The sequence below is a fragment of the Meriones unguiculatus genome, chromosome 21, assembly GCF_030254825.1.
Source record: "Meriones unguiculatus strain TT.TT164.6M chromosome 21, Bangor_MerUng_6.1, whole genome shotgun sequence".
NCBI classification, from domain to species: Eukaryota; Metazoa; Chordata; class Mammalia; order Rodentia; family Muridae; genus Meriones; species Meriones unguiculatus.
Window position 1 is genome coordinate 36,573,818 of NC_083368.1, and position 27,734 is coordinate 36,601,551.

Sequence of the window (27,734 nt, forward strand, 5' to 3'; positions counted from 1 at the left end):
GTGAGGATATACCATGTCTGTCTTTCTGCTTTTGGGATACCTCACTCAGGATGATTTTTTCTAGATCCCACCATTTGCCTGCAAATTTCATGATTTCCTTGTTTTTAATTGCTGAGTAGTATTCCATTATGTAAAAGTACCACAATTTCTGTATCCATTCCTCCACTGATGGACATCTAGGTTGTTTCCAGGTTCTGGCTATTATGAATAAAGCTGCTACAAACATGGTTGAGCAAATGTCCTTGTTGTGTACTTGAACATCTTTTGGATATATGCCTAGAAGTGGTATAGCTGGATCTTGAGGTAGCACTATTCCTAACTGTCTGAGAAAGCGCCAGATTGAAAAAAGACAGCATCTTCAACAAATGGTGCTGGTCCAACCGGATGTCTACATGCAGAAAAATGAAAATAGATCTGTATTTATTACCCTGCACAAAACTCAAAGTGGATCAAAGACCTCAATATAAAACCAGATATTCTAAATCGGTTAGAAGAAAAAGTGGAGAAGAGCCTTGACCTCATTGGCACAGGAGACAACTTCCTGAACAGAACACTATCAGCACAGGCCCTAAGAGCAACAATCAATAAATGGGACCTCATGAAACTGAAAAACTTCTGTAAAGCAAAAGACACTATCATTAGAACAAAATGACAGCCTACAGATTGGGAAAGGATCTCCACCAACCCAAAATCTGACAGAGGGCTGATATCTGGAATATATAAAGAACTAAAGAAGCTAAAAGGCAATAATTAAAGTAACCCAATTAAAAAATGGGGTAGGGAACTAAACAGAGAATTCTCTGTAGAAGAATATCGAATGGCAGAGAAACACTTAAAGAAATGCTCAACATCCTTACTCATCAGGAAATGTAAATCAAAATGACTCTGAGATTTCACCTTACACCCATCAGAATGGCTAAGATCAAAAACTCAAGAGATAATGCATGCTGGAGAGGCTGTGGAGAAAGGAGAACCCTCCTCCATTGCTGTTGGGAATGTCAACTGGTACAGTCCTTGGATTTTTCTGTCTCTCCTATCTCCATACCACGTAACCACATGTGAAAATTGAAAAACAGTTTGAACAAAGGGAACAATTATGGAAGTTATGTCCATACAGGCAGATTGAAGTGGATAATTTTACAGCTACCTTGAGATATACAAACATACATATAAACACACTCGTAAATACAACATCTCATCAATTACAAAAGACACATGAAGCTATAAACAAGTCTTCTACCTCTGAAACAGTTCTTGAGAAAATATTCAGGCTATCCTTTCTAAAATGATGAATTAACAGGTAGAAAAAAAAACACTTCTAGAGATATAGAGGATGCACACATTTAGTGCCTGCTTTATTATTACACAAAGGAAAGCTGGCTTGAACAGAAGATGTACGGAAGCCATTTAGAGGTACACATACCCATCCTTGGTCTGATCCACCACGCCACTTAAAAGTTCCACGGTCTTTGGGTTGGGCTGGCTTTCTCCAAAAATGTTCAAATACCGAGTGACAAAGTCATTGGGAGACATAAAAAATTCACCATTTTTTTCAATGCTTGCATACTGTTAAAAAAGAAGGAGAAGGGGCAAGAAATGTTATTTCATATATCTGATTCTTAAAAGCATATAATCATACAATCAATACTGAAAAGGCCACAAACATTCAAAAGATAAAATCACAAAGTAATAACGTCTTCAAAAGGCACTGATCATCCACAACTTCAAAGTAAAATTTTAAATAGTCAAATTTTATGCTTATCAGTAGCTGTCAACAGTGGCTTTTACCCTCTCAAGGGCACATGTGGCAATGTCTGATAACAATTTTGATTGCCAGGACTTGGGGAAATAGGAACCTACTAGCAAATGTAAAATAATGCTCCATAGGAGTCTCACTATGAAGCCCAGGCGGCCTCAAACTCCAGACCTCACTCGTAGGATGACAGGCGTGTGCAGCACGATTAATGACGTGTCCTTTCTGGAGTGAGATCAATTGTGAAGTAGTAAATAAACTTGCAGGAAGGCTATGGTGAAAGGCAGCTCCTATGTAAAAAGCCCAATGCAATGCAAACAGTGAAACAGAACTGAAGCTTGGCCAACTTGAAGCCATCCAAGGGACCTCTCGCTCTGGCTTTCTATTTTAGCCAGGCAAATATATTTTTCTTTATTTGGCTCCCACAAGCATTTTATAGATGTTTCTCCTCCCACACTCTTGGTGAAGTCCAGATGGCTTGGGGTCAGATGCTGCCCGATTCCTGAGGCCTTGACTACTCAAATAACTCACTCAAGTTCTAACAGACTGCGGTTCACCTTTAAGAGATCACGGAGGCTTCCAGTCCCTGAGAAAAGAGGACAGACCGGGATGCCATGGAGCCACGCGGCGTCTTCCATGACACTGGAAGCAGGTCTAACTAGCATCTTCCATGATATCAGAAGCAGATTTAAACTGCTGCCCTAGCTAAGGTCCTCTTACCCTGCGTCACACAGGATTCTCCCTCACGGCGTTCTTCTAGGATTCAGCCAGCTTCGGCCAGAAGGACCTAGCTGGATCTTGCTCCTGGCGACACCCAGATTGGGGTAAATGATAAAAATAAACAAGAGGATCCTTAAGGAACAGAATCGGACCTCCACATTCCCAAGACAAAGGAGCGAAGGGAGAAGAGGGTTACTAGGTGACCTGAACCACACAGGCAGCCAGGGTGATGAGGGCCGCAGTGTACCGAGGTGCAATAGCAGGCTTCGTAGTCTTGCAGGCTTTGGTTGTGTCTATTACCACCTAAAAGTCTTGCCAGTTAAATAGAGTTATCTGGGCTCTGATGCTTCATCTGCAAAATGGGTATAATAATACCATCAGCTCCATTTGGCTGATAGATGAAACAAATAAGATAATAATGAAATACACTATGAATAATGCCCAGAACAATAATGTTTTTTTATTACATGTATGTATGTATGTATGTTTGTACTATATATGCATGTATATATGTATATGCACATGCAAAAGCACCCACGTGAAGGCTGGAGGACAACTTGTGGAAGTCAACTGTCTCCTTTCTACCCCGTCAGTTGGGGGATAGAACTCCAGCTGTCATATTTAGTGGTAAGCGCCTTTACCTACTGAGCGACTCCATTGGTCCATGGTTTGGGGTTTAACAAACTCTTTTCTTTAACCCTCTGTTTCACTGAGTGACATCTGCTGTTGGTACAGCACCACACCGAGGATGTAATGAGGGTTTTCTTTCATCACCGGCTACCTGGTCCTGGTCACTGCCTAAGGGAGGCTGTGTGGAAATGGTAAGATACTATCTTCTAAGTATGTCTCACAGATAACAGTACCAAAAAGAGACAGCCCTGGGATGCTATCATCCTTCACTGACATTTACTTCACTTTGGGGCCCGGGGGATTTAGAAGAAAAAATTTATTGTGATTTTTCTTTTCCTAAATTAGGACAAACAAGCATGAAATGGAAGGGGGAATGTCACTGCTAATGATAGCAATCCTACAGTTTGGTTATACCAAGGCTTCCCTATGATAGTGATTAATTTACCTTAAAACACAATTTAACTTTTCTCCCGCTGGTACACATTTAGATTATTTCCAATTTGGGTTATTTTGTAAGAAAACCTAAGATAGCCATTCTTACATATAACATCTGCTCAAATGCCTGACTATTTTCAAAAACCTGACTCCCTGAAAAAGGAAATTGTTGAGTTAAAGGACAGCAACTTTCAGGCAGTTGTCACTTATTATCACACTGTTCTCCGGGAGAGATTGTACCAATCTACTGTGCCACCAGCAGGGCGAGAACTCGCTCTCGTCCCCTTCCAGGGTCACATTTGTTTCAAAGACTTTTCCAGCCTGACATTTTGATGTAATTGAGTCCATAGGATTTTTTTTTCTTTACAAATCCTTCCTTTACTTTTCTGACCTTAGAAATCCAGTCTTTTTCTCATCTCAAGAACAAATACCAACAGTTTTGCTCCTGACTTTTGAGTACATCTGTACTTAGCTTTAGGCTTCAGCATGTCAGAGCTTTGCTGACCTAAGGATAGTCCAATGAGAGCTTTTTCTAGTCAATCTATTGGTTGTTCCAGGCCCACAAACCATGTCACCGTCACCCCCCACCCCCATGACCCACTCTTTAGGATTCAGGTTTTTACTAAGAAATTATCACATGGTCACCAGAAGACCCTGAGAAGCAGACTTCACCTGCGCTCCAGTTCTCACAGGCTGGAATGGCTTCCTGCGGACAGAGTGCCCTCTGGAGCTGCCAGGCACACCACCAGCATGGATGGAGCGGCAGTTCTGATCAGTGGGAAGCAGTCCCAGAACACCCTATCTTGTTGACCTGTCTGTCCTGGCAGGGTACCGATGACTCTTGCTAGCTACAGTAGCAGGTAGGGCCATGTCAAGACAGAACTCTTTGGCTGTCTTCTCCCTGTTGTTTCCTCATATTCCCAGACGCTGCCTGGCAGGAAAATGTGCCCAAGAAATAACCTTTCAAACAAACGAGAGGTTCAGAATGTGGTATTACTTTTCTCCTGGAGCTTTTCTTGGCCTGATGAGTATCCTTTGAATTTCTGCCAAACGACCTTTGCGATCACTGTCAAGCTGTGGACCCTAAAAAGAGTTTTCACTGCAAATGCAAGAGCAAGCTACAGTGGACCACAGCACTCGCCCACGAGATAATGAAGGATAACGAATGTTGGCAAAAACGTCGACGACACACATGCTAGTGGTGTGAAGAATAAACTGACGGGCATGAACTCTGTTGCCTGCTCTTTGATCACTTCCTCCCGTAGGGGCAGGGGGGCAAGGCCAGGCCACAGAGGAAGAGGATGCAAGCAGTCCTAATGAGACTTGAAAGGCGGGGTCAGATGGTAGGGGAAGAGGACTCCCCCTTTCTGAGGAACAGGGGAGAAGAATAGTGGAGAAGAGGGAGGGTGGGACTGGGAGGAGATGAGGGAGGGGGGGCTACAATCGAGATATAAAGTGAACAAATTATTAAAAATTCAATTTTAAAAGAAGAAGAAGAAGAAGAAGAAGAAGAAGAAGAAGAAGAAGAAGAAGAAGAAGAAGAAGAAGAAGAAAAGAATAAGCTGATGGAGTTGGTGAGTTGGCTCTGTAGTTAAGAACACTGGCTGCTCCTCCAGAGGACGTGGGTTCAATTCCCAGGACCCAAATGACAGCCCACAACTATCTGTAACTCCAGTGTGGGTATTCTGTCACCCTCACAGACAAATGTGCAAGCAAAACACCAAAGCACACAAAAATAAATAAATCTTTTTAAAATTATTTATATGTATATACATTTATATATTTATATTGTATGTATGTATATATATATATATATATTTAATGAAAAACCATTGTAGAAAACTGCTAAGCGATGCCTACTGTAACTGTGCCTAACACACATAAGTATAGACTTAGCAATTTCAATCAAAAGGAACTATCCAACAAATTGTATATGGACTATAAGAAATGTAACACCGAAACAGTTAAGGTATTCACAGCAACTTAACTTATAATGTCAAAAATGCTAAAAAGAAACAAAAAAGAGCAACAGCACCAATATCACCCAGTAACAGGATACATATAGTCACACAATAAAATACAACATAGCACTGAGAATAAACTACCTCCACCCAGCCATAACACAGATGAACCGACATAAAATCAGGGTTGGGAGTAGAACTCGGTGGAAGAGCATTAGCCCATGGTGAGCGAGGCCTGGGCCTCTCACCACCAAGTGGCTCAAGAACAAAGAGAATAAAGACTGCTTGGCTACGTTTTGGGGAATAACACAAAGGAAAAAACTATGGCGTCATGAGGAGTCAACCAGTAACCTTCAGGACCGTGAGGAATGATGAGCACAGGGAGCAAGGAACTTCTGGTGCCAGTTCCATGAGCTGAACACGTGCTCTGAAAATAACCGTGGAGCTGTGTGCTTGTGATCTGTGCACCAGGCTCAGAACTCCACAGTCCACATTATCACCGAGCTATTTTGATTGGCCTCCTTTGTTCAGAGGCGATAAAGGGGTCGTCTCTTAAATAGGATGGCAGGTTCATTTGGATACAGGTTATCATTTTGCTCATCCACCAAAGCAGCGGTGACTTGCTTTGGGGCTCAAGTAAATACGTCAAAGGTTGTCTCTTGGACTCATGAACAGAGGCCAACCATGACAAAAGCATGTTACTAGGGATGCGGACAAAAGCAGCTTGGTTGTCCTTGAAGCAAGGAACAGGGGACAGTGCCAGGGAAGCGACTACTTCCTTCAGCTGCCACATCCCTAGAATACCATTCAATATCTCTGGGAATATGACTGAATGGCCTGAAGCGTCCCTCTCTCCCAGGTTATATGTGTGTGTGTGTGTGTGTGTGTGTGTGTGTGTGTTTAGGACGGCTTATGATTCTTTAGATGATCTTCCATTACTGTTAACATCATACTGAACGAGGATAGCAGCAAAAGTACTCAGGAAAGGAGCCAGCCCCTGCAGAGCCTACTCCACAAGGACAGGGGATCCTAGCTGGCTTGTTCGTTCCCCACTCGCTATTATAATAAAAGCCTGTGAGTGACGGCTTAGGTCAGAACCCTTATCATCTAGCCACCCGTGTCTGCCAGGAATCATTCACACCCTGGGGCTGAAAGGCAAATTCTCCTTGACACTCTTTCAGCCAGAGAATTCCAAGTTCTGTCACCTGCCAGTCTTTACCTTGGTTCCCTGTTCTAAGGACGGAATTAAATGAAACAGAGAAGAAGAATACTGATGGTCAATATTGCCTATTATCAGGAGTCCATTATTGGGTCCACGATGCAAAAGGGAAACTGTACTTATTAACTGAGCACTCAAGGTAAATTATAGTAAATACTGAAAAAAAGAAATACATTAGTAAAGTTTGTGTGAAAATGTACAAACAGATGTGACACATCTTCATCTTTTTACATAAGGGCTGTCATGTAGGTATTTGTTTTATAATTTTATTGCTGTTTGAAACTGTCACCATAAAAAGTTCTGTGACTATGCACTCAGGGCATGTACACACTAGTCATATCATACATCTAACCCCCTTTATCATAATAAAAGATCCCATTAAGCTGGCCACGGCTGAGCACTGGGGAGGCAGCAGCAGACGCACTTGTGAGTTCAAGGTCAACCTGATCTGCATAGTGAGTTCCTGGACATCCAGGGCTATGCAGAGATGCCCTGCCTCAAAACAAACCATCCACAAGCCTTCTATCACCTACATCCTGTAATGAATGCATAGTGCTCTCCCTGACAGAGTCTCATTTAAAAAAATAATAATAATAATTTGAAGAATAAACAAGTTCAACCCGGAGAGGTTTTCCTCCCAAACCATCTCCAGACCTCTGCATGGCCCTCTTCTCCTCCACCACTGTGCCAGAGCCTCCGCATGCTCTCCCCACCAACCTCTCCCCTCCACACAGCTGAACCCTTGGAGCAGCTGACTCAGTCTCCCTATCTGTCCCAGCCTATGCACCTGACCGACACTAAATCTGCACCCCTTGGAGAGGGTCCTCTTCCTTTTCCTCTTTGGTTCATCCCACTCCTGTGCATCATAGCAGCTGATTTACACCACAGATCTCTTTAAATTGACAGGAAGCTACAGCCAACACCCTAGGTAGAAAAACTTCCCAACAATGAGATTCAAACCAAAACTGACTGTCTGGAATTCAACTTCCACATCTGGATAAAACCGTGCCTAGCATTTTCCCCAAAGAACAGCCTTCCAAGAGAATCCCACTGCTTTAGCCAAGCATGTTGCAAACCTTTGCAACCATTCTCTAACCACTGCCCCAAACTGGACCCCTAATGTTACTGTTGCTCGTTCCCTCCACATGCTGGCACACTTTGACTTGCACGTGCTACTTTCTTTGTCTGGAACAAACTTCATGCCCTTCTCTACCGGATGGACAACCTATCCTTTCTCAATCCCAGCTCGAACCTCCTTTCCACAACTTCCATAGGAAGACGTAACTGGCCTCACATACTCTCCCCTCAAGTTAAACGCTACGCCATACCTACCAACCACACCATGATTCTGTTTCCTTAACGTACACACAGAGAGAAAGATTTAAGGGCGGAGTCATGATTTATGCATCCTTACTAGATGCTCAACCTCTAAAAGTCAACCTCAAAGCAGGGTGGGTGAGATGAGACTGAGTCTCAATCTTCTCAAAAACATGCACGTGAAGAGCCAGAAGGGTGCCTTCAGTCCTCTGGAGCCAGCCCTATTCCCCACAGCTCCGCATGGCTCTCTCTGACCTCCAGAGCTGCCAGCTCCCCTATGGCCCAGGACACCTCATATCAAAGGCTTCTTTCCATCCCTCCCTAGCTGCAGCAGAATCCTTCCTTCTGCCTAGCTCAGCAGAGAGCAGGCTTGTGATTCCATATGGAGTTCTTATTAAGAGAGAAGATCAAGTCAGAAAACCTCATGAATAGAAAACACCAGAGAAGGGTTCGCAGAATGTAAACTGCTTATCCTTACTTAACAGGTCCAGCCTGGCAGCCCCTATGGCTCCCATTCTCCTCTCACCCCCTCACCACAGCCATCAGCTACACGAGACAGTCAACAAGCACGCTGAGGCAAGCTGGATTTGTGTTGGTCCCACACTATCTAGGCCTGGTGACGTCACCAGACCCTGTGCCAAATCCAAAATCCCTTCCACAGACTGCTGATTCAGTTTTCTTCACGTACGCACCTCTTCCTCTGCATCACCTCATACTCTAAGCCATAACAAAAGTCACGTAGTCTCCTACCTAGTTCCAAAGATTCCGGAGTTGGCTTTGAGACTGGCTTTTCCTACATAGAAATGCCACCAGGGGCTGTTCAGCCGCCTGCAAAAAGCTCCTACGCTCCCTGGGTTTCTTTGGGCCAGATGGAACCATCTCTCCAGCCCCAAACCATTAACTCAAGGAAGACATGATTATCATCTATCCTCTTGAGTTCCATCATTGGAGGCCCTTTTCTCCCTTACAGTATTCTGTGTATAAAATCCAGACATCCTTAAAAATTTAACCTTTTTTCCTCCTCTGAAAACTTCCCGTGTTCATCCTCTGGAATCTTTGCTTTTCTACATTTGTTTTGTTGTTGTTGTTGTTGTTCTTGTTTGTTTGTTTTATTTATTACGTGTACGTCTATGTGCCTGAGTTTATGGACATCAAATGCATGCAAGTGCCCCCATAGGCCAGAGAACGTCAGATGTCCTGAAACTATACAAGTGTTGAGCTGCCTGCTAACGGTGCTGGGAACTGAACCTGGGTCCTCTGAAAGAGCAGTAGACATTCCTAACCCTCTTAACCACTGAGCAAGATCTCCAGCCCACCCTCCCTGGATCTGCATCCTTTAATTTCAAGCATCTTACTTAACTTAAAAGCATGTCAAGTGCTGAGCAGTGCACACCAGCTAATTTATTCAATCTCTATAATCTCTTCTAACTTCTCCTTATGAAAATATCCAAGCATACAATGTAGAAGAAATAAAAGTATAATAAAGCAAATATTCCAGTTCCTAATTTTAATTTTTTTTTCACAATGCCACCCACCTTCCCCTCCCACCAAAAGTCAGATTTTTTTAAATAATTAATTTCGTTTTATTTTATATGCATTAGTATGAATGTGTCCGATCTCTTGGAAATGGACAGTTGTAAGCTGCCATGTAGGTGCTGGGAATTGAATCTGGGTCCTTTAGGAAGAGCAGGCAGTGCTCTTAACCACTGAGCCATCTCTCCATTCCCCCACCCCAAAAAATCAGACTTTAAAGCAGATCTCTACTATCATATCACACCGTCATCTATAAATGTTCCAGTGTACACAAAAAGATTGCACTTTAGTTTTGTTTTGGTTTTTTGAGATAGAGTCTCTATTATATAAAACTGGGTGTCCTGGAACTCACTTTTGTAGCCCAGGGTGGCCTCAAAGTCATAGAGATCCAACTGCCTCTGCCTCCCAAGAGCTGGTATTAAAGGCATGTGCCACCCACCATGCCTGGCTAAATTATAATTTCTTAACTTCAAATATCCCGTCCACGCTCAAGGTCCTTATTGTTTCTCTCTTCCTCAGCACCGAGGGTTATAGCTGGGGACCCATCCATGGTGGGCAAGCATTCTTAGAGGAGGCCGGAATTCAAGCCCTCTTTTTTTTTTTTTTTTTTTTATTCTAATATATTTTTCATGAAGAAAGTGAGGCCCATGTAATCGATAGTCAGGTCCCATCAAGTTTCTGACTTGATGCTCTGGTGCCTCTTTCCATCCAGATAAACCTTGCCGAGCACTTTCCCCAAGATCAGCCTTCAAAGAGAACACCAATGTTCCAGCCAGGCATGTGGCAACAAGTACCAGCATCCCAACCATTCACTAACCATTGCCTAGAATGGACCACTCAAGTTCTGATTGTTTCCTCCACACAACTGGAACACTTTGATTTGCACATACTTCTGAAAGGGTTAGACTAACTTTGTAACCTATATGTCTTCTAAAGCCTATAGTTTTGAGTTTTAGGTCCAGGTTAAGCTAAAGCCTCTTAGTACCTTTCCAGAGAGTGAAGGAATGTGACCCTATCTGTGAGGACAGATATAAAAAAAGGGCAAGCAAGCAATGACCTTCACTCAACAAAAGAAGAACCAGACCCTTGTCCTTGAGATAGCGTTTCTTAGCAACAAACCTAGACTTCTTCTGAGTAGCTTTTGACCTCCAGCCAAAAGTCTGTAGCCCCTAATCTTCAAGGATGAGCTAACCACCTCCACCTTCAATTGCAGCTGCATCCACACTTGGCAGGACTGGCCAAGCTTGAGCACCTAAGACTAACCAATTATCTTACTTTATAACTTCCTCATCCAATCCTAAACTGCCAAAACTGCAACTTCAAATTTCCCGCAATTTTTCTTTTAAAAACCTAAAGGCCTTTGTCTCCCGGTGCCACTCTTTGCTGACCAGCAGGGGTGACCCCATTGTGCAATGGTTAATAAACCTCTTGCTTTTGCAACGAGTCTTGGTCTGGGGGAGTTTCTGGGAAGGGCGCGATTGAACTCCTGAGCTGTGAGACCCCAGGTCTTACACTTCTTTTCAATGCTTAGAGCAGGCTTACATATTTTGTTCTTATTGTCTTTATAAAATGGGCCTTTTCTTTTCTGATGCTAAGCCTCCCCCGCAAAAAAAAAAAAGGGTTTGAGACCCCAAGAAGACTTGTACTAACTAACCATGCACTGTTCTGAACCACAGGGTGGAGGGAGTACAGGAAACCAAAGAAATCATAAGTTCTTAGAGTGTCCATATTTATCGAGAGTGGTGATGCAATGAAGATGGCCATGAGCAGAGGAAAACAGTGGGCCTCTTCTACCCTGTGGAGGGAGGACAAGCCTCTCTGCCAGATGCTGACACAGAGCCTGAAACTTCCTAGGAGAAAAGGCAATGCTGGGAACGGTCCCTTCAGAGCCCAGCCCTCAACAGGTCCTAAGTCACACAGCTCAGCCTCTCAAGCATTTTCAGGTGAACTGAATGCCACGAAAGAAATTAAAATATAAGCTATATCCCCATCACCAGAAATCACCTATGTGGTTTCTAAAAAAACAGAATTATAAAGGATCCCTTTCATGAATGCTACATTAAGACACTTTGGGAGATGCTTTTAAATTTTTCAACAATAAAGAGCTGTCTGAAATAATCTTCTAAAGTTATAGAACACCAACTAAACAAGAAACAAAATAGATTCCTTTATACTGACCTTCAAAAATATTGCTTTAAGCTCAGCTGGATCTGCTCTCTTGGTTAAAGCCACCTATAAATAAACATAAAAATGTTTATATTATTAGAACAAAGCTGAGAAATCAAGCTAGCAGGAGGGAAAATAAACTTTGGGTTAGAAATTAGTACATTTCATTTTTGTCCTTAAAGTACCAAATTGCTCCAGTGTGTAAACTAGTCCCCAGATTTTAAGGCAGACTCCATGTGGCTTCTAAAATGATAACATTCTGTATGAGAAATCAGAAAAGCTTCAATATTTAGTGTTCGGTATTAAAGGGGGGGATGTTGAAACAAGATTAGTGAACACCTGGCATTTCTAAACCACACCCAAGAGTAACTCATGCCTTCTCACATGGGAATATTAAATATTAAGTACAACCTGTTTGCCAATCCTGCATAGGAGCATGTTTCTTAAAAGTTAGTGAACTAGTAAATCATATTAAGGACCCAAAGGGAACTGCTTCCCACAGTTCCTCCATGAACAGCACGTACACCCACCGACCTAGGCAGGCCAAGGAGCCTCTCCACCTCTCTCTCCCCAGCCTTAATAAATCATAAGTCTCCAAAGGTGTGACTATTATTCTTCACATTCTAGAAACTCAAGGGACTGTGGTTACCTTCCACCAGTAAAACTTGACAGATTAGCTCAGAATAGGTGTTGTGCTTAGCAATCCAGGCCACAAAGTCCAAAAACATCACTGGGGGAAAAAAAGCAAGACAAACTTGAACATGACTGGCCCAGGCCGACACAAAAGAACCCTTATGCTGAAGCAAACAGTGGGCTTATTCAATGTCCCATCACCCAGTCCTGTTGGCAAAAGTGGTCATGAGACGCAGTTCTCAGCAAGCACAGTGTCACCCCATGATACAGCCAAGGCGGGGGGCCCCTGGAGCCACCCCAAAGCTGGAATCGTGTCCCTCTCCACGAGGAGATTTATGCAAATTGTTCTAAATCCCTTCTGTGTGTTTGCAAAGGCTCTTCTGAGATCCTTAAACAATGGGATTTTTTGTCTCTCAGTATGGAACTACCAGAGCCCATTGGCTCACCACTGTCAGGAATAAATTTATTAAACTAGTCACTGAAAGGGGAGGTAGTCTCTCTGAAAGCAGCTGGTTGGTCGCCTTGTTTTGCTAACGCCAAGATAGACTCTTTCCACTTCAGCTGAATACCTGACACTATCACTGTCTTAAACCCAGAATTAGTCTGTGTCCTTTGCTGTTCAAGAACGGAGGGAAAGTAAGAGCGCTAACCAAGCCATGATTAATGATGCCAATGACCGCGAACCAACACAAATGATTAATGACGCTGATGACCTCCAGGTTTGAGAAGAGGAGGCCCTGTTGGTGGAAAGGTGGAGTCAGGATGAACACTCCAAGAAAAGGCATCACAGAAGTGCCTTTACCTCCACTCCGGAGCAGAAACATTCCTCCCACCTTGGTAATAATCCTACCCTATGACAGGGTATTTACTAGGCAAGGAAAGAGGGGCTGCACATATGCTGACCTAAATTCCTAATGTTTTTTTTTTGTTGTTGTTGTTGTTGTTTTAAAGGTGGAGAAATGTTCTATGGAATGAGCTAAGCTTGCTCTGTCTGAATGCAGGCTTGCACATCTGCTCAGTTCACGACACTACACACTCTGTATGAACAATACTGGGCATTGCTATCCCAGCATGCACCTCCTTGGCCTGACTTCCAAAAGCACCATAGTCTCCTGATCCCCCAAATCATCAACGTCCCTAGCCAGAAATGAACCTCTTTGAGAGAAAAAGCAAACTCTTCACTTTGTAACCCATGCAGGGTCTAGGCACAGGAGAGTACAAAGTAAATAAGATCTCTCTTGGAGCCAATGCCACCAAGAATGTACCCTGCAGTTTACAATGTAGTTACAACGTCGGGTCCTCACAGCAAGCCTGAAAGTTGGCACACGTACTATTCTCCCCATTTTACAGAAGGGGAAATCAAGGTTCAGAGAAAGACATGTACTTCCTTTCCCTAAGTCAGATGAAAAGTCAGTTTTCTGTTTGCGTTTGTGTTTTCTCGGCCTCAGATCTCCCATCCCCACATCACAGCCTTAGAGAAAACAGACTGTGCTAGAATAAAAACCATTGTTCTACATGGGGTTTGCCTGGCACGGTGGTGCACGGCTGTAATCCCAGAATTTCAGAGACTAAGGCAGAAGGATCTAGAGTCTGAGACTAGGCCATGTTACTAGTAAGAAGGCCAGCTTGAAAAAGAAGAGCGCTTTGCTGTCAGACTGTCCTCACTCAGAAGGAAGAACCAGGAGAGATGAAGAAAAGCTGGTACTCTCGCAGACACTCACCAAAGCCCCAGCCAAACACCAAGGCCATCCATCCCAACACACCAAGTCATTGCCTTTGCTCTCCTAGCCTACACAACGCTACTCTCGAAAGCAGACCCAGGGCTGCAGGTGGGTAGCTGGTTAATGATCACATGGGTATTTGCCTGAGACTGAGAGTCATCTTCTTAGGCACAGAGAACGACGGAACCAGGAGACAGTTTCTTAAACTTACTACTGACCTCCTGGGCCTTATCTGTACTCACTCCATCTACTGCCCACCCAGCACACACTTGGTAGATATTTGGAAGATGCATTTTGGCCTCTACTCACACCCCCCCATGTCATCTGAGGCAAAACGATGGACAAGCACATTGATGACTACATAAAGTTGCAGGTTAGAACTACGATATGAGACAGAGTCTACCTGGTGGCAAAAGCAATACCCAAGAAAATACGTAGTGAGAAAAGTTAGCCAAAGAAATGGAGCTGTCCTTTTCATGGTAACCAAGAACAGTTTAGCTCAGTGGGTAGAGGTGAGACTCTTAATCTCAGGGTCATAAATTCATGGTCCACCTTGGGCGCCTACTGGTATTCTCTTCCTTACTTGGGGGAGCTGTTGGCCACCAGCCTGAAAAGGCAGGAGGAGCAGAAGACAAGGCACAGAGCTTGGAAGGCTGTGAGCACACGCCAGGAACCACTTCAGGGAACTAGTTCAACTTTAATTCGGGAGAACAAAGGCTATATGACCCTTGGGGAGTAGAAGGGCTCCTAGGCCAGGTGTACATAATTGGTTAGAACTAGGAGCTTTAAGGATACTTGATTTGTATTAACTGGCATGGTTCTGTCATATTAACAGGAACACAGTACCTAATTATCCTATAGGTACAAGGAGGGGAGAGCTATCAAGGGGCTGTGTCAAAGGCCACGTATCAAATGTGGTTAGGGGCATCTGTCTAGAGAAACTCTCGAGATGAAGTCAGGCAGAGAGAGCAGGAGGTCCCGCTAGGGAGAGGGAGTCTTGAACCTTAAAGCTGAGCTAAGAATGGCTATCCGGACTGGGAGAACTCCAACCTCAAATAGCAGGGTCCTTCCAACAAAGGCGTCATGAGACAGTCTTACCTGGTGGCAAAAGCAATACCCAAGATGGTATGTGCTGAGACAAGCTAACCAGAGAAGTGGAGCCATCCTTTTTAAGATAACCCAGAACAGCTAGCTGTTCTGAGGCATGCTTTATCGTTGAAGAGCCTGGAGTTTATTCTTGGGCTACAGAAGATCCATCAAACTTCAGATAGTTTCCAGATAGATCATCTTTGTACATACACATGTGGGTATGTGTATCTTACAAAATATGTACAAGTACTAGTCATTTAATTACTTGATGTTACCATTACTTACCATGATCTTATTTTTTTTGTTGTATGTGCTTAAAGACTAGAGTATACTAAAGTCTAACCTAAAAATAAAAATTGTACTACATTTTAAATAAATTAAGTAGTTGGTTTCCGAATCTAAGAGGAAAAGAGTTCTTTCCACGTGACTATGAAATATCACTTGATACTTAAATCAACACAATAGAGAATTTTGTACTCGGTCAGACAACATGTTACAGTAAATCCAAACTTAAGAGAAAAAGAAGCAATGAGCTGCATGGCTATTACTCCCATACACTGGGAAACATCTAATATGGTTTAACTTATATGCAAATTACAGGTATGTTCTATAAATCCAAGATGCGAGTTGGTAAAACTAGAGAATTCTGAAGTATGAAATGTGCTGTAACGAGACAGACACTAGTTATAGCCATGTGAAGAGGTCATCAATAACATCTACAAAACACACAAACTAGGTTAAGAAATTAAAAACAAAACAAAACAGTAACATAATAACACGACTTCACTAACTGGCTTTTTTCATAAAGGGAACAAAAATATAACAGGAAGAACCAGAAAGGTGTCTTTCAGAATAAATAAACAAATAAACTCTGTCATTCTAACACAAGTTGGAACTGCCAATGGCAGGGGAAAGATTCCTACGCAGAGGAGTAATTTTTAAATCCGCTTGCTTACCCTGGAATCAAGCCACAGTCCCAGGCTCATTACTTTCATGAACTGCAGTGGCATACTCTTATGCACTCAAAATAGTTTTGGCTGGGTATGGTAATACCGGCCCTAGAGAAGCATCCTCGACTCTCTGAGACCACCTTAAGATGTAGGAGACCCTGTCTTAGGAGGAAGAGGAGGAGAAGTGGGGAGGAAGCTCTGAAGATGTGAGACCCTGGCTGGATACAGCCTTGAGGAGCGAGACATCAGACCTACAGTGGTGGCTCACTTCAGTTCGGCGGATCTTGAAATTCTGAGCCTGGGCACTTGCACTTACATGAACTTCCCCACATGCAGATCTCTGACGAAAATGAGGGGAGCATCCACAAGCATAAAGAGCTTTCCAGGACCCTGAATTCAAAATCTCTGCAACCTAGTTTGCAAAGCTTCTCTCACAGACACATAGGTTTGAAGACGTGGTCCCAGCTTATGGCAGTGCTATTGAGGGAGAAGAGTCTAGTGGGAGCAAGTGGTCACTGGGGGCTCTGAAGTTCATAGCCTGGCCTTGCTTCCTGTCTGGTGTTCGCTTCCTCACAAGAGCAAGCTCCCACTTGCACAGCCAAGAGGCCCCCATGCTGCCGTTCCATCCCCACAACAGTGGGCTAAGATAAAACTCCCTCCCTTATGGGCTAAGGCAGCTGACTTGGGGGATATATAATAGATATAATGTGTATTATATTATATTATCTGCTAAGTCAATTCAAATAAAATCAAAATTTTCATCTTCAAGAAAACATACTTCCTTAAAAAGCTTTAACTGCATATTTTATGACAGTGATGAAAAAAAAATCATGAATATAAGATGGCTTTAGGAGGATAAAAGCAGCAAAGATGGCGTGTGTCTTTAACACTGCAGAAGATTAAGGTGGGTGGGTGGGCAGAGGCAGTGGCTGAGAACCAGCTGAGGCGGCAGCTCAGCCCTCAGCAGTCTCTCCCTAACTCACTTCCTCAACCCGAGAAGCCTGGGAGGGCAAAACACTGCCAGAAGTGCCGACCCAACGATTACCTGATATGACGACTATCTTTCATATAAAAACCAGAAAAGGTGACTCCTCAAAAGCAGGCTATCATGTATGTGTGAGAGCTAGCATGGGGTAACAAAAATAAAGGAGCCAGGAAAACCAGTACCACAGTCTTTCTACCTGAGGAGCCAAGTGTAAGAAGACCGAAATCCTAATGAAAAGTGCTCCTGGGGATTGCCTAGCAACTCAGCAGCTGCAGCCCACATTCTTTCTCCAGGTATACATTGCAGACTACATAGTTAAAGTTCCATAGTTAAGAATCCTTTGGTGCTATATGGCCCAGGGACTGTCAATCAGAAGAAATGTCGTGGGATTTCCGAAGAATCCACGCTCCTGCTGCTCCTGCTAGCAGACACCTTAGCTGAAAAGTGTCTAGTTTTCCTGTGACACTGTCCTGCCCTCCCCCACCGTTCACTGCATGTCCTCCAAAACACCCTTCACTTGGCAGCACACATCCTGACTGCATCGGAGGTCACTGCTCCCTTGGTGGCCTGGTCTGCTGTGAAGCTCTGGAAGTCATTCCTAAGAGCTCAACCTCAAGTCTGTTTCTTCACCCACCCAACAAATTCTATAAGCCATTTAATAGCCTGTAATAAATCTCCCTCTGCTGAGGGAGGGCTCTGTTCCCCGCGAGTCAACCTGGACTGATACAATCAGTTATTGCAAAAGAAAGTTTGGAACTCCCTGAAACCACAGTTACCACTGCCTTGAGGGAAGAGAGAGGTGTCTCATCAAATTTACAAAAATCATTTCTTTTAACTTACGGCACCGAATCACTCATCCAAGCCTTACATTAGGTTCGCTTAGGTTCTCTTAGTGAAGAGCTGTAATTAGACGAGTCGCAGAACTATAAACTGGTATACAGACAAAATGCCGCAGTAAGCGTTCTTGCAACCACAACACTTCTGGGTAATCGACCCTCAAAGCTTCCTATCACTCCACAACTCACTTCTAAAGCATCAGAGGGTTAAGGAGCGGCAGGTCACTTTCAGACTCAGTAACTGGAGACTCGGTAACTTGTGACTCTGCTGCAGACACGCATTGAACAACTACAGCCATCACCATTAACAATCTGGTATTAAAAGGCAGAGCGCACGGGTTAAGCCATTGACGGTTTAGCTGTGGGTTCTGTTATGCCAAAATAAATAAAAGCTATAAACACACTTTCAGTTCTCATTGTAATTAAGCTCAAGCTAGCTAGCATTCCAGTCAATGCTCCCAGGAGGAAGAACTGAAGACAGACACTAAGAATCTTTCCTACAATACATACTTTTCTTTTCTCTTTACATCCTGCTGATGCTGCCAGGAGTCCACAACAGAAGTTTAGAAGAAAATCTAGGGACCCAGACAGGCCTAAAATGACCTTGGGCAATCAGTCAACATTTTTGAGCTTTTAAATCTGCACTTACAAGATGAAAAGAAAACCTACCTTCTCTCTTTTGTATGGTTACCTGACAGACAATTAGAATGCAGAAAACCTATTCTCAAAAGTCTTCAACTGTTAATACTGGAAAAATCAGCTGCCCCTCAATAAAACAAATAAGCCAAATAATAACAAGACAACAGGAAATTTCTGCTCCACTGAACTCAGAACTAGGTAACAAAAGATGACATGCTAAGAAGAAAAACACTTTACAGAAAATGCTATTGGAGGGCTAGGAGCATAGCTCCACTGTGTGACTATCATGCACAAAAAGCCTGGGCTTTCTGTCCCCAGCAGTGCATGGACCAGGCACAGTGCCTCCCACCGATAAACCTAGCTCTGGGAAGATAGAGGTATGACAAGCAGAAGCTCAAGGTCACCTTCAGCTACACGGTGAGTTCAAGGCTAACCTGGGCTACATGAGACCAAAACAGGAAGGAAGGAAGGAAGGAAGGAAGGAAGGAAGGAAGGAAGGAAGGAAGGAAGGAAGGAAAGAAGGAAGGAAAGAAAGAAGGAAAGGAGGGAGGGAGGGAGGGAGGGAGGGAGGGAGGGAGGGAGGGAGGGAAGAAGGGAAATGAAAGAACGAAAAAATGCTATGGAATGTCTCATTGAGGAAAGCTGGAGAATCAGCCAAAGACCAAAGAGATACCAACAATACTCTCCAATGCCTAGAAATGGCTCGGGAATCCAGTACCGAACTCAAAGAATGCCACCTTGACTAGCTATCAGCTAAACTGAAGTGAAAAGCCTCCCATTCCCCTGTTCCCTCCTGTTGACTTCTCCCTAAACACTTCACATGTGAGCCTCTGCTTGGCAGGGTCTTGGTCACTGTTTCATGCCTTTTCTGCCAGGGAAGGTGAAACCTGAGCTGACTCCTGTGGTGGGAGAGGCAGGCTCTACTATTAGGCGGATTTGCTCCAACACAGAAAAGCTGGGCAAAGGATGATGGGTAGCTGGAAACACCAAAATGAACTTGACAGGGTAGAGTCACTGGACATAGACCGAAGCAATGGCCTGGCTTCCATTACCACCTTATTGTCAGATCTCAAAGAAGTCTGAGACACTACTCACTCAGTACCTGTGGCTCCTCCCCCAACTTCTCACTCACTCCACCCCTACCTTAAACCTCTCCAGCCCAGGAGCTGGGTTTCACTTTCCCTGCTTCTAATTCCTATGTAACCCAGACATTTTGGCTTCAAGCTCTTAGCTCTGCTCTTTGTCCTCTTGTTCCTCTTTGTCCTTGCCTTCTTTTCTCTTCCTTTCCCGCTTTCTCCTTCTCCCTCTCCTACTCTCTCCTGTCATGGCCTGGTCTATTCCACTGGCCATGTTCAGTCAAGACTCTTCGAGATGCCTGTGGTCGTACTCTCCCTCATATCTACGGTAAGATCCTTCTCCTCCAACCACACCTGGGAGCACTTATTCTTTTCTTCCACTGTTGAGAATGCTGCAGGTCAACCACAGGTTGATCTGCAGCAAGTCCAAGCCTTCTCCCCAGGAACATAGTCCAGGTGGTCAGGTTGCCTCAGATCAGGTTTCTCAACCTTTGTGGTAGGACCCAATGATTGTCCTTTGTTGCTAGGTAGGATTTTAACAGCATCCTTAACCTCTAGCCACGAGATGCCACTAGCATCAGGCTGGGACAATCAAAACAAGTTCTCCAGACACTGTCAAATTATCTGCAGGTGGTAGAGGGCATCTACTTGATCCCAACAGTCATGAACATGGTAATTAGTGATGCTCCACTTGCTCACTACCATCACCTATGAAGACTGGAACATTCCAGGCCTACTGCAAGACACTGACAGACACTCCCCCAAAGGGAGAATGACAGACTTGGCAGTACATATTGTATGAGGTCACATACAATATAGTATGTGGTTATGTATGTATTATACATACTTAGTATAATACCAGAAGCTGAAGTAAAGTCTTGGTGTTAGGGTCCTGAATTTGCTGAAGGAAAGACACAGACTCAAGTAGTATGTAAAAGCAAAGAGCATTGATTCTGCAGAGAATTCCAGCATGCTGGGTCACCACCTTCACAAAATAGCAGTGACCCCAAGGGGAGCTTGAAGGCCCCTTTTAAAGCCAGAAAAAGGGGAATTCCTACTATGGCTACATGACCTCAATCGGGATTGGCTGGTGCCCATGGAGAATATGTGACTCCAACTGTGACTGGCTGGCCCTTTGGAAGTACGTCCTCTCGTCGGGTGTGGATTGTTTAGGGTGGGCTGCACCGAGATCTCGGTAGCTTTTCCTCAACCCTTAAATCCACACCCATTCCAGTGCTCAGTGTTGCAAAGCAGATCTCACTTAACACCACTCAAGCTCTTTAAAGTGAAAAGCCATTAGTTCCTCTATTTTTCAGGGGCAGAAACAAAGGTATTTGAGAATCTTAAATGGGTAGCTCTACATGACAGTGTCAGAAAGGAGGCCGGAATCAGGTAAACTGGATGCTCACTTTAACACCTGAGGGAGGTGGGAGTAGTGTGAAGCCGTCCAATGAATCATGAATCCTGCCTTTGGACAACACTGCACGTAAAATGTGAGTCTTTGTCACTTAGTATCATGGCCTGCCTACTGAAAAAAAAGTACTCTTCAGTATTATATGCTGAACTTAGTCTCGATTTTTTAAAGCCGGGAGATCAGAGTATAATCAGGAACCAGCTGCAATTGTAATTATCCCTCCCAATATAATTTAGTACATATTAGCAAGTGTCAAATTACTACTACTTCTTAAATGAATAAAACCTGATTGCACTGTCCTGATGACTCGAATGCATATTCCTGTTGGGGAACAAAGAAATATAAAAGCATGTGACATATTTATAAAGTACTGAAGGGGCTACTTAAGCTATCACCAGTTACTAGAGCCCAGGCAATGTCATAAAATCTTAGAATGGTTTTCCAAGATGGCCAACCAATGGCCGGGGCAGCTTGAGACCCACGCCATGAGAGGGAGCCCACCCCTAGCACTATTAATGACATTCTGCTATACTTGCAAACAGGAGCCTGTCATAACTGTATTCAGACAGGCTTCACTCAGCAACTGATGGAAACAGATGCAGAGAGCCAAAGCCAAACACTGAGTGGAGAATCCTGTGGACATGGGGAAGGATTGAAAGACCCAAAAGCATCAAGGACTCAAGGAAACGTACAGAATCAACTACCCTGGGCCAATAGGGGCTCATAGAGACTGAACTGCCAACCAGAGAGCATGCGTGGAATGGACCAAAGTCCTCTGCACATACGTAACTGTTATGCAACTGTATCTTCATGTGGGACTCCTAAAGCAGGAACAGGGGTCTCTGACTACACTGCCTGCCTTTGGATCCCTTTCCCCTAACTGAGCTGCCATGTCTAACCTCAAAAGTAGAAGATGCACCTAGTCTTATAGCAACTTGATATGCCAAGGCTGGCTGATATCCATGGGAGGCTTCCCCTTTTCTCAGGAGAAAGGCAGGAGGGATGGACTGGAAGGAGAAGAGGAAGGGGAAGCTGTGGTCAGGATGTAAAGTAAATAAGTAGTTTAATGAACTTAAAAAAAACCTTATTTTTATAGCAATTAAATAATTGCTGAACACAAAAGGGAAATGGTAAAATTCATATAAGAATGGCTAGTTATAAATATTGAATCACTGTAAGAATTCAGGTGTGAAAATGCCATTGTGATTCTGCTATTATTTAGGGCTTGGTGGCATGACTTTATCTCAGCACCTGTAAGGAAGAAGCAGGAGCATCTCTGTGAGTTCAAAGATAGCGTAGTCTATATAGTGAGTCCCAGGCCAGCTAAGGCTACGTAGTGAGTCCCAGTCTTAAACAAACAAACAAACAAACAAACAAAAAAAAAAAAAAAGGAAAAAAGAGAAGATACCAAAAGACAGCACCAGATCTCATTATAGATGGTTGTGAGCCACCACCTGGTTGCTAGGAATTGAACTCAGAACCTTTGGAAATACAGCCTTAACCTCCTAACTCTTAACAGCCTTATCTTTTAACCTCTAAGTTACTTCTCCAGCCCCCACCTGAACCTTTCTTATGGCCTCTGCAATGGTATGTTTATATTCTGACATTAACAATCAACATGAACTCAAGGTTTTGGGATTTTCGGTTTGGGTTTGGGTTTGTGTGTGTGTGCATATTTTTTGTTGTTGTTTTGTTTTCTCTCATCTGTTAAAAGGGAAAAAGAGAATAAAGATTGCATAAAAATGCCTAGCCCGGAACAGATCTAACAGTGCTTGGCTTTGCAGCGGCTTCATCCTTCCAAGGTCAGAACATGCCAGCTCAATAGAGCAACACAAGATGCACGGGAGACTGCACAGCTTTTTTTTTTTTTTTTGAACCAGAAGATTTGTTCCAAATGGGAGCAGGTCACATTGCTGCCCACATGGCTCTTGTGACGACTAATGAACTCCCACAATTAAACAACCACAACTGAGTAAGAGAGAGAGATGGGAAAAGACACAGGTGCTCACCTCCTCTGTAACACTAAGCAAGAAGTCTGGTTTTAAACTTGGCACAAATGAGAAGTCATACCGGAAGAGGCTGATGAACACAAAATGAGAAGGAACCAGTTAAATATCAAGCAGCCTAGAGGACGAAAACAAGATGCAAACGGGGCAAAGGGGCAAGGTTCTTGATTAAACTGTTCCTCTCAGAACAAATCAATGTGAAAAGGCAAATGACCCAGTAGAAAATCAGGCTAAAGGTCTCCACCAGCCTCTGTTCAAGTTGCTGATGAGACCAAAAATGTCCATGAGCCACGATGAACAGAGAACCTGGGGCTGGGCTTGGAGGAACTGAGACGGGAGAGAAGCAAAAGAAGGTGGAACCGTCCCACTCAAAGCCCGCATCAATGGAAAGAAAGCAAGTGCGCGGATGCTTACAAGTGAACGCATTTTTGTTGATGAGCAAAGCAAGCAAATAAATAAGAGACCTGAGGGGCCAAGGGATGGCTCAGTCAGTAAACTTTTTGCCAGGCAAGCTTGAAAATGTGAGTTCCCATCCCCAGCACCCACGTAAAATGCCAAGTGGGGTCACACATGTTTGCAGTTCCAGCACTGGGGAAGCAGAGGCTCGTGGACCCTGCAGTTTGCTGGCCTGACTGAATAGGCGATCTCAGCTTCAATGGAGACCATGTCTGGTTTTGGGGGAACAACTGAGGAAGACACCTAGCCTTAACTTCTGGCCTCCACAAGCATGTACACAAATTAATTAACTAGTTAGTTAGTTAGTTACGAGATGAATTTTTTTTTAAACTGAGTATGAGAACAAGCGATAGAAACCGTACAGATGGCTTAGGGAAGGGTCCCCAAAAGTAGTAATTCCAAGACTATCTGATTTTCCAGCTAAGAATGCTAGGCCTGAGCTCTGGTTTCTCATCCCCTAAACGGCCATCCTTGCCTGACGGGTATAAGTGATGGTACAGGAAAACTACCCAACTAGACGGCTCTGTGGGCAGAAGGAAGTACTTACTGGGAATCAAACTGCCAAGGCCATCTCCAGGAAGGCAGGCCACAGACAAAGTAGATTTCACGCCACAGTCAGCAGAGTGGGGATATGAGCTTATCCGAGCTGTCTGGAACTAGCTGCCCTGGCCAAAGGTAACTGGCCTTTGGGGAAACGTTAAGGGGGGTTCTAGGGGATTAAGGGAAATACCTGGTGAATTTAAGGGCCGTTAGGGACCTGCTTTTCTTGAAAACGGAAATCTTTAGGCTTGTTCACCCAGCCAAAGTCCTTTGGTTGAGGACAATGTCACCAGCGCTGACATTCTGGGAGAAGAGGGGTTTTAGACTTACCAGCTGTATATGAGGGTGTGACTGAAACCCAAATCCAGACACTAATCCCTTCTGGTGAACACCTCTGGAACCAGATGTCTGGATCTTCATGATAGAAACGGATTACATCTATCTCCTGATGTAAGCTCATCTCTCAGATTATGCTAGTTACACTTCAGAGTCGAGAATATTAACAGTAGCCTTGATGGCGCCTTCACGAGCACCACTAGGGAAAGAGGTGTCTTCCTGCTCAAAAGAATGTGAATCCCTCCAAGCCTTTCTGTCTCCCCCTTCTTACATCAGACTTGCTGCACTCTGCCCAAAGTTTGGCTATGAGTCTCAGCATCTGCTTTAATACCCCTGCTGGGTAGAGTCTTTCAGAGGCCCTCTGTGGTGGGCTCCTGTCCTGCTTCCTGTTTTCTCCCTCTTTCAATGTCTATCCCGTTTTCCTTTCTGAATGAGGATTGATCATCTTACCCAGGGTCCTCCTTCTTGCTTAGCTTCTTTAGGTGTACAGATTTCAGTATGATTATCCTATATTATATGTCTAACATCCACTTATAAGTGAGTATATACCATGTGTGTATTTCAGCTTCTGGGATACCTCACTCAGAATGATCTTTTCTCGCTCAAATCATTTGCCTGAAAATTTCATGATTTGCTTGTTTTTAATTGCTGAGTAGTATTCCACTGTGTAAATGTACCACAATTTCTGTATCCATTCCTCCATTGAGGGACATCTGGGTTGTTTCCAGATTCTGGCTATCATGAATAAAGCTGCTACAAACATGGTTGAGCAAATGTCCTTGATATATACTTGAGCATAATTTGGATATATGCCTACGAGTGGTATAGCTTGAGGTAGCACTATCCCTAAGGAACTCCACAAGAAGAGCAACAGAACCAAAAAAATCTGGGCCCAGGGGTCTTTTCTGAGACTGATACTCCAACCAAGCACCACGTATAGAGGAGATAAGCTAGATCCCCTGCACAGATGTAGCCCATGGCAGCTCAGTCGCCAAGTGTGTACCCTAGTAAGGGCAATAGGGACTGTCTCTGACATGAATTCAGTGGCTGGCTCTTTGACCACCTCCCCCTGAGGGAGCAGGGGTGGGGTGGGCCACAGAGGAAGACAATGCAGTCAGTCCTGATGAGACCTTATAAGCTCAGAGGGAAGGGGAGGAGGACCTTCCCTATAAGTAGACTGGGGGAAGGACATGGGAGGAGAAGAGGGAGGGAGGGAGGGATTGGGGGGGACAAGGGAAGGGGCTACAGCTGGGACACAAAATGAACAAATTGTAATAAATAAAAAATAAATTTAAAAAAATATGGGTACAAAGGGAAAGGATAGTATATTTGGGAGGAATTACAGTGGGGTGACAATATGATTACAATACATTGTATAAAAATTTCAAACAAATAATAAAAATGAGAAAAATAAAACAGAAAAAAAAAAAAAAGAATGTGATCTGTCTCTGCCATTGCATAGACATCTAATGTTCTAAACTAGCCAAAACAATAGTTACTCCAGCTGGGCCCTATCACCAGGCCAAGAAACTACACCTTAGGAAGGTTGATTCACTTTAAGCCAAAGATAATGGGAGGAATAATTAAATCTCTTTGATGAGATACTGGATTTTTCCTTCCAAAAAAATCCAACCTCACAGCAGCCGTATACCAAGCCACGCAGCAGAGAAGGCCTGCCAATTTTTCTGAATTATTTACACCAGCATAACTTCCCCTTTCTCTTTTCTCTCTTTTTCTTTCAGATACTGGGCATGCCCTCCAGACACTCTGGGGCTTTATCAGCCTTCCTCTGAAGCTCCCTCTCTACTGTACCCTACTTCTGCCCCCTGAATGTCTGCCTCGGGACCTCTAATATTGAGATCCACCCCCAACTCAAGAGGCATAGTTTTCTTGCTTCTCTTTCCCCATCTTCCTCATCTGATTAGCTCCTGAGACTCACTGCTTGCCTCCTCTGGGATTTTAATTTTAAACTCTAATAATAATTGTCCTCACATCCATTCTTAAGTTACTAACAAGACCAAAAACCCTAACAAGGGACTCCACTTTTCCTAGTTACACATTAACACCCAAAGTGCGGCTCCCCAAAATTTTCAGTAACAATACCAACAGTCCTCAAGCCACCTGATGCCCCAGCATACTTGGAAGTAGCTGCAGTGTTGTTTGGACTTGCTGGCCATTGTTCCCAACTGAACGTTCATAAACAAAAGGGAGTGTTTCCCAAGGCTTCACCTTTGGAAGAGTCCTTTCTGGGTTCACAGGGGACCTGTGTGCCTTAGCACGGTCCCACTCCTCCACAGCATGATTAGCAGCTTACTCTCCATCCTGCTTTCTCTTGGGGACCGATCATCCACGCACATCTCAAGTGGCTCCAAAAGATTCTTATTTTATTAGGAGATGGAGGGGACTAGATAGATGTTTAATTAAAAAGTGAAGAAGTTCCCAACACATGATAAATGAACAAAGGAAAACCATCCTCCACTCACCCTGCCTTGTTGGTGTATCAAATTAATGAGTGAATTAATGAACAATGTGTCAAAATGTCATGTGACAAATACTTTGACAGATAGCAGGGTCCAGAGAATGGCCCTGGTCACAAGAGCTTAATGTGTAGCAAAAAACAAGACAGCAAGGAGCATGAGGACCAATTTTCTGGGAACCTCAACATTATCTCATCCAAGGCAATTGAATATGAGTCAATTTTTAGCATGAGCTGAACTGTGTCTTCCCCTGATCCCAGTACCTCAGAATACGACTGGCTGTAAATGAAGAAAGGTCTGTAATTAGGTTATTAAAGTGATGATGATAAAGATGTTCTCATGATTGGAAATCATGCTTTTACTCCTCTCCCCTTAATCCCCAACAATGCCCATGCTTAAACATTCATTAAAACCATTTAATAAGGGGCTGGAAAGATGGCTCAGAGGTTAAGAACATTGGCTGTTCTTCCAAAGGTCCTGAGTTCAATTCCCAGCAACCACATGGTGGCTCATAGCCATCTCTACTGAGATCTAGTGCCTTCTTCTGGTGTGCAGGCAGAATGCTGTATAAGTAATAAATAAATAAATAAATAAATCTTTTTAAAAAGCCATTTAATAAACCCCAACAATAAGAGAAAGGATAGTAGGGAGGAAGGAACAGACAGAGTACTGGAAATTAGGATATAACCACAAAAAAAACCATATGAAGATACAGTAAGACAACCCACTGGAAGCCAAGGAAAGAGGCCTTAGGCAAAGCCAACCTCGCCTGCATCTTGATATCAGACTATTAGCTCTCCGAAATTGTGAAAATTCCAGCCATTTAAGCTGGCTGTCTTTGG

The 27,734-nt window shown here is 43.7% G+C and overlaps 1 protein-coding gene across 2 annotated transcripts in view; it reads right to left on the reverse strand.

The window, feature by feature from the left end:
- The window catches only part of Slc25a13 (solute carrier family 25 member 13), a 166,127-nt gene that overhangs the window by 127,671 nt on the left and 10,722 nt on the right, over positions 1-27,734 (reverse strand). For both annotated transcript variants that reach the window (XM_021638287.2, XM_021638288.2), the window contains exons 2-3: positions 11,747-11,800; positions 1,424-1,566 (exon numbers count right to left, since the gene is read on the reverse strand). In XM_021638287.2, coding sequence (XP_021493962.1) covers positions 1,424-1,566; positions 11,747-11,800 — 197 coding nt within the window. The remainder of the gene's footprint in view (positions 1-1,423; positions 1,567-11,746; positions 11,801-27,734) is intronic.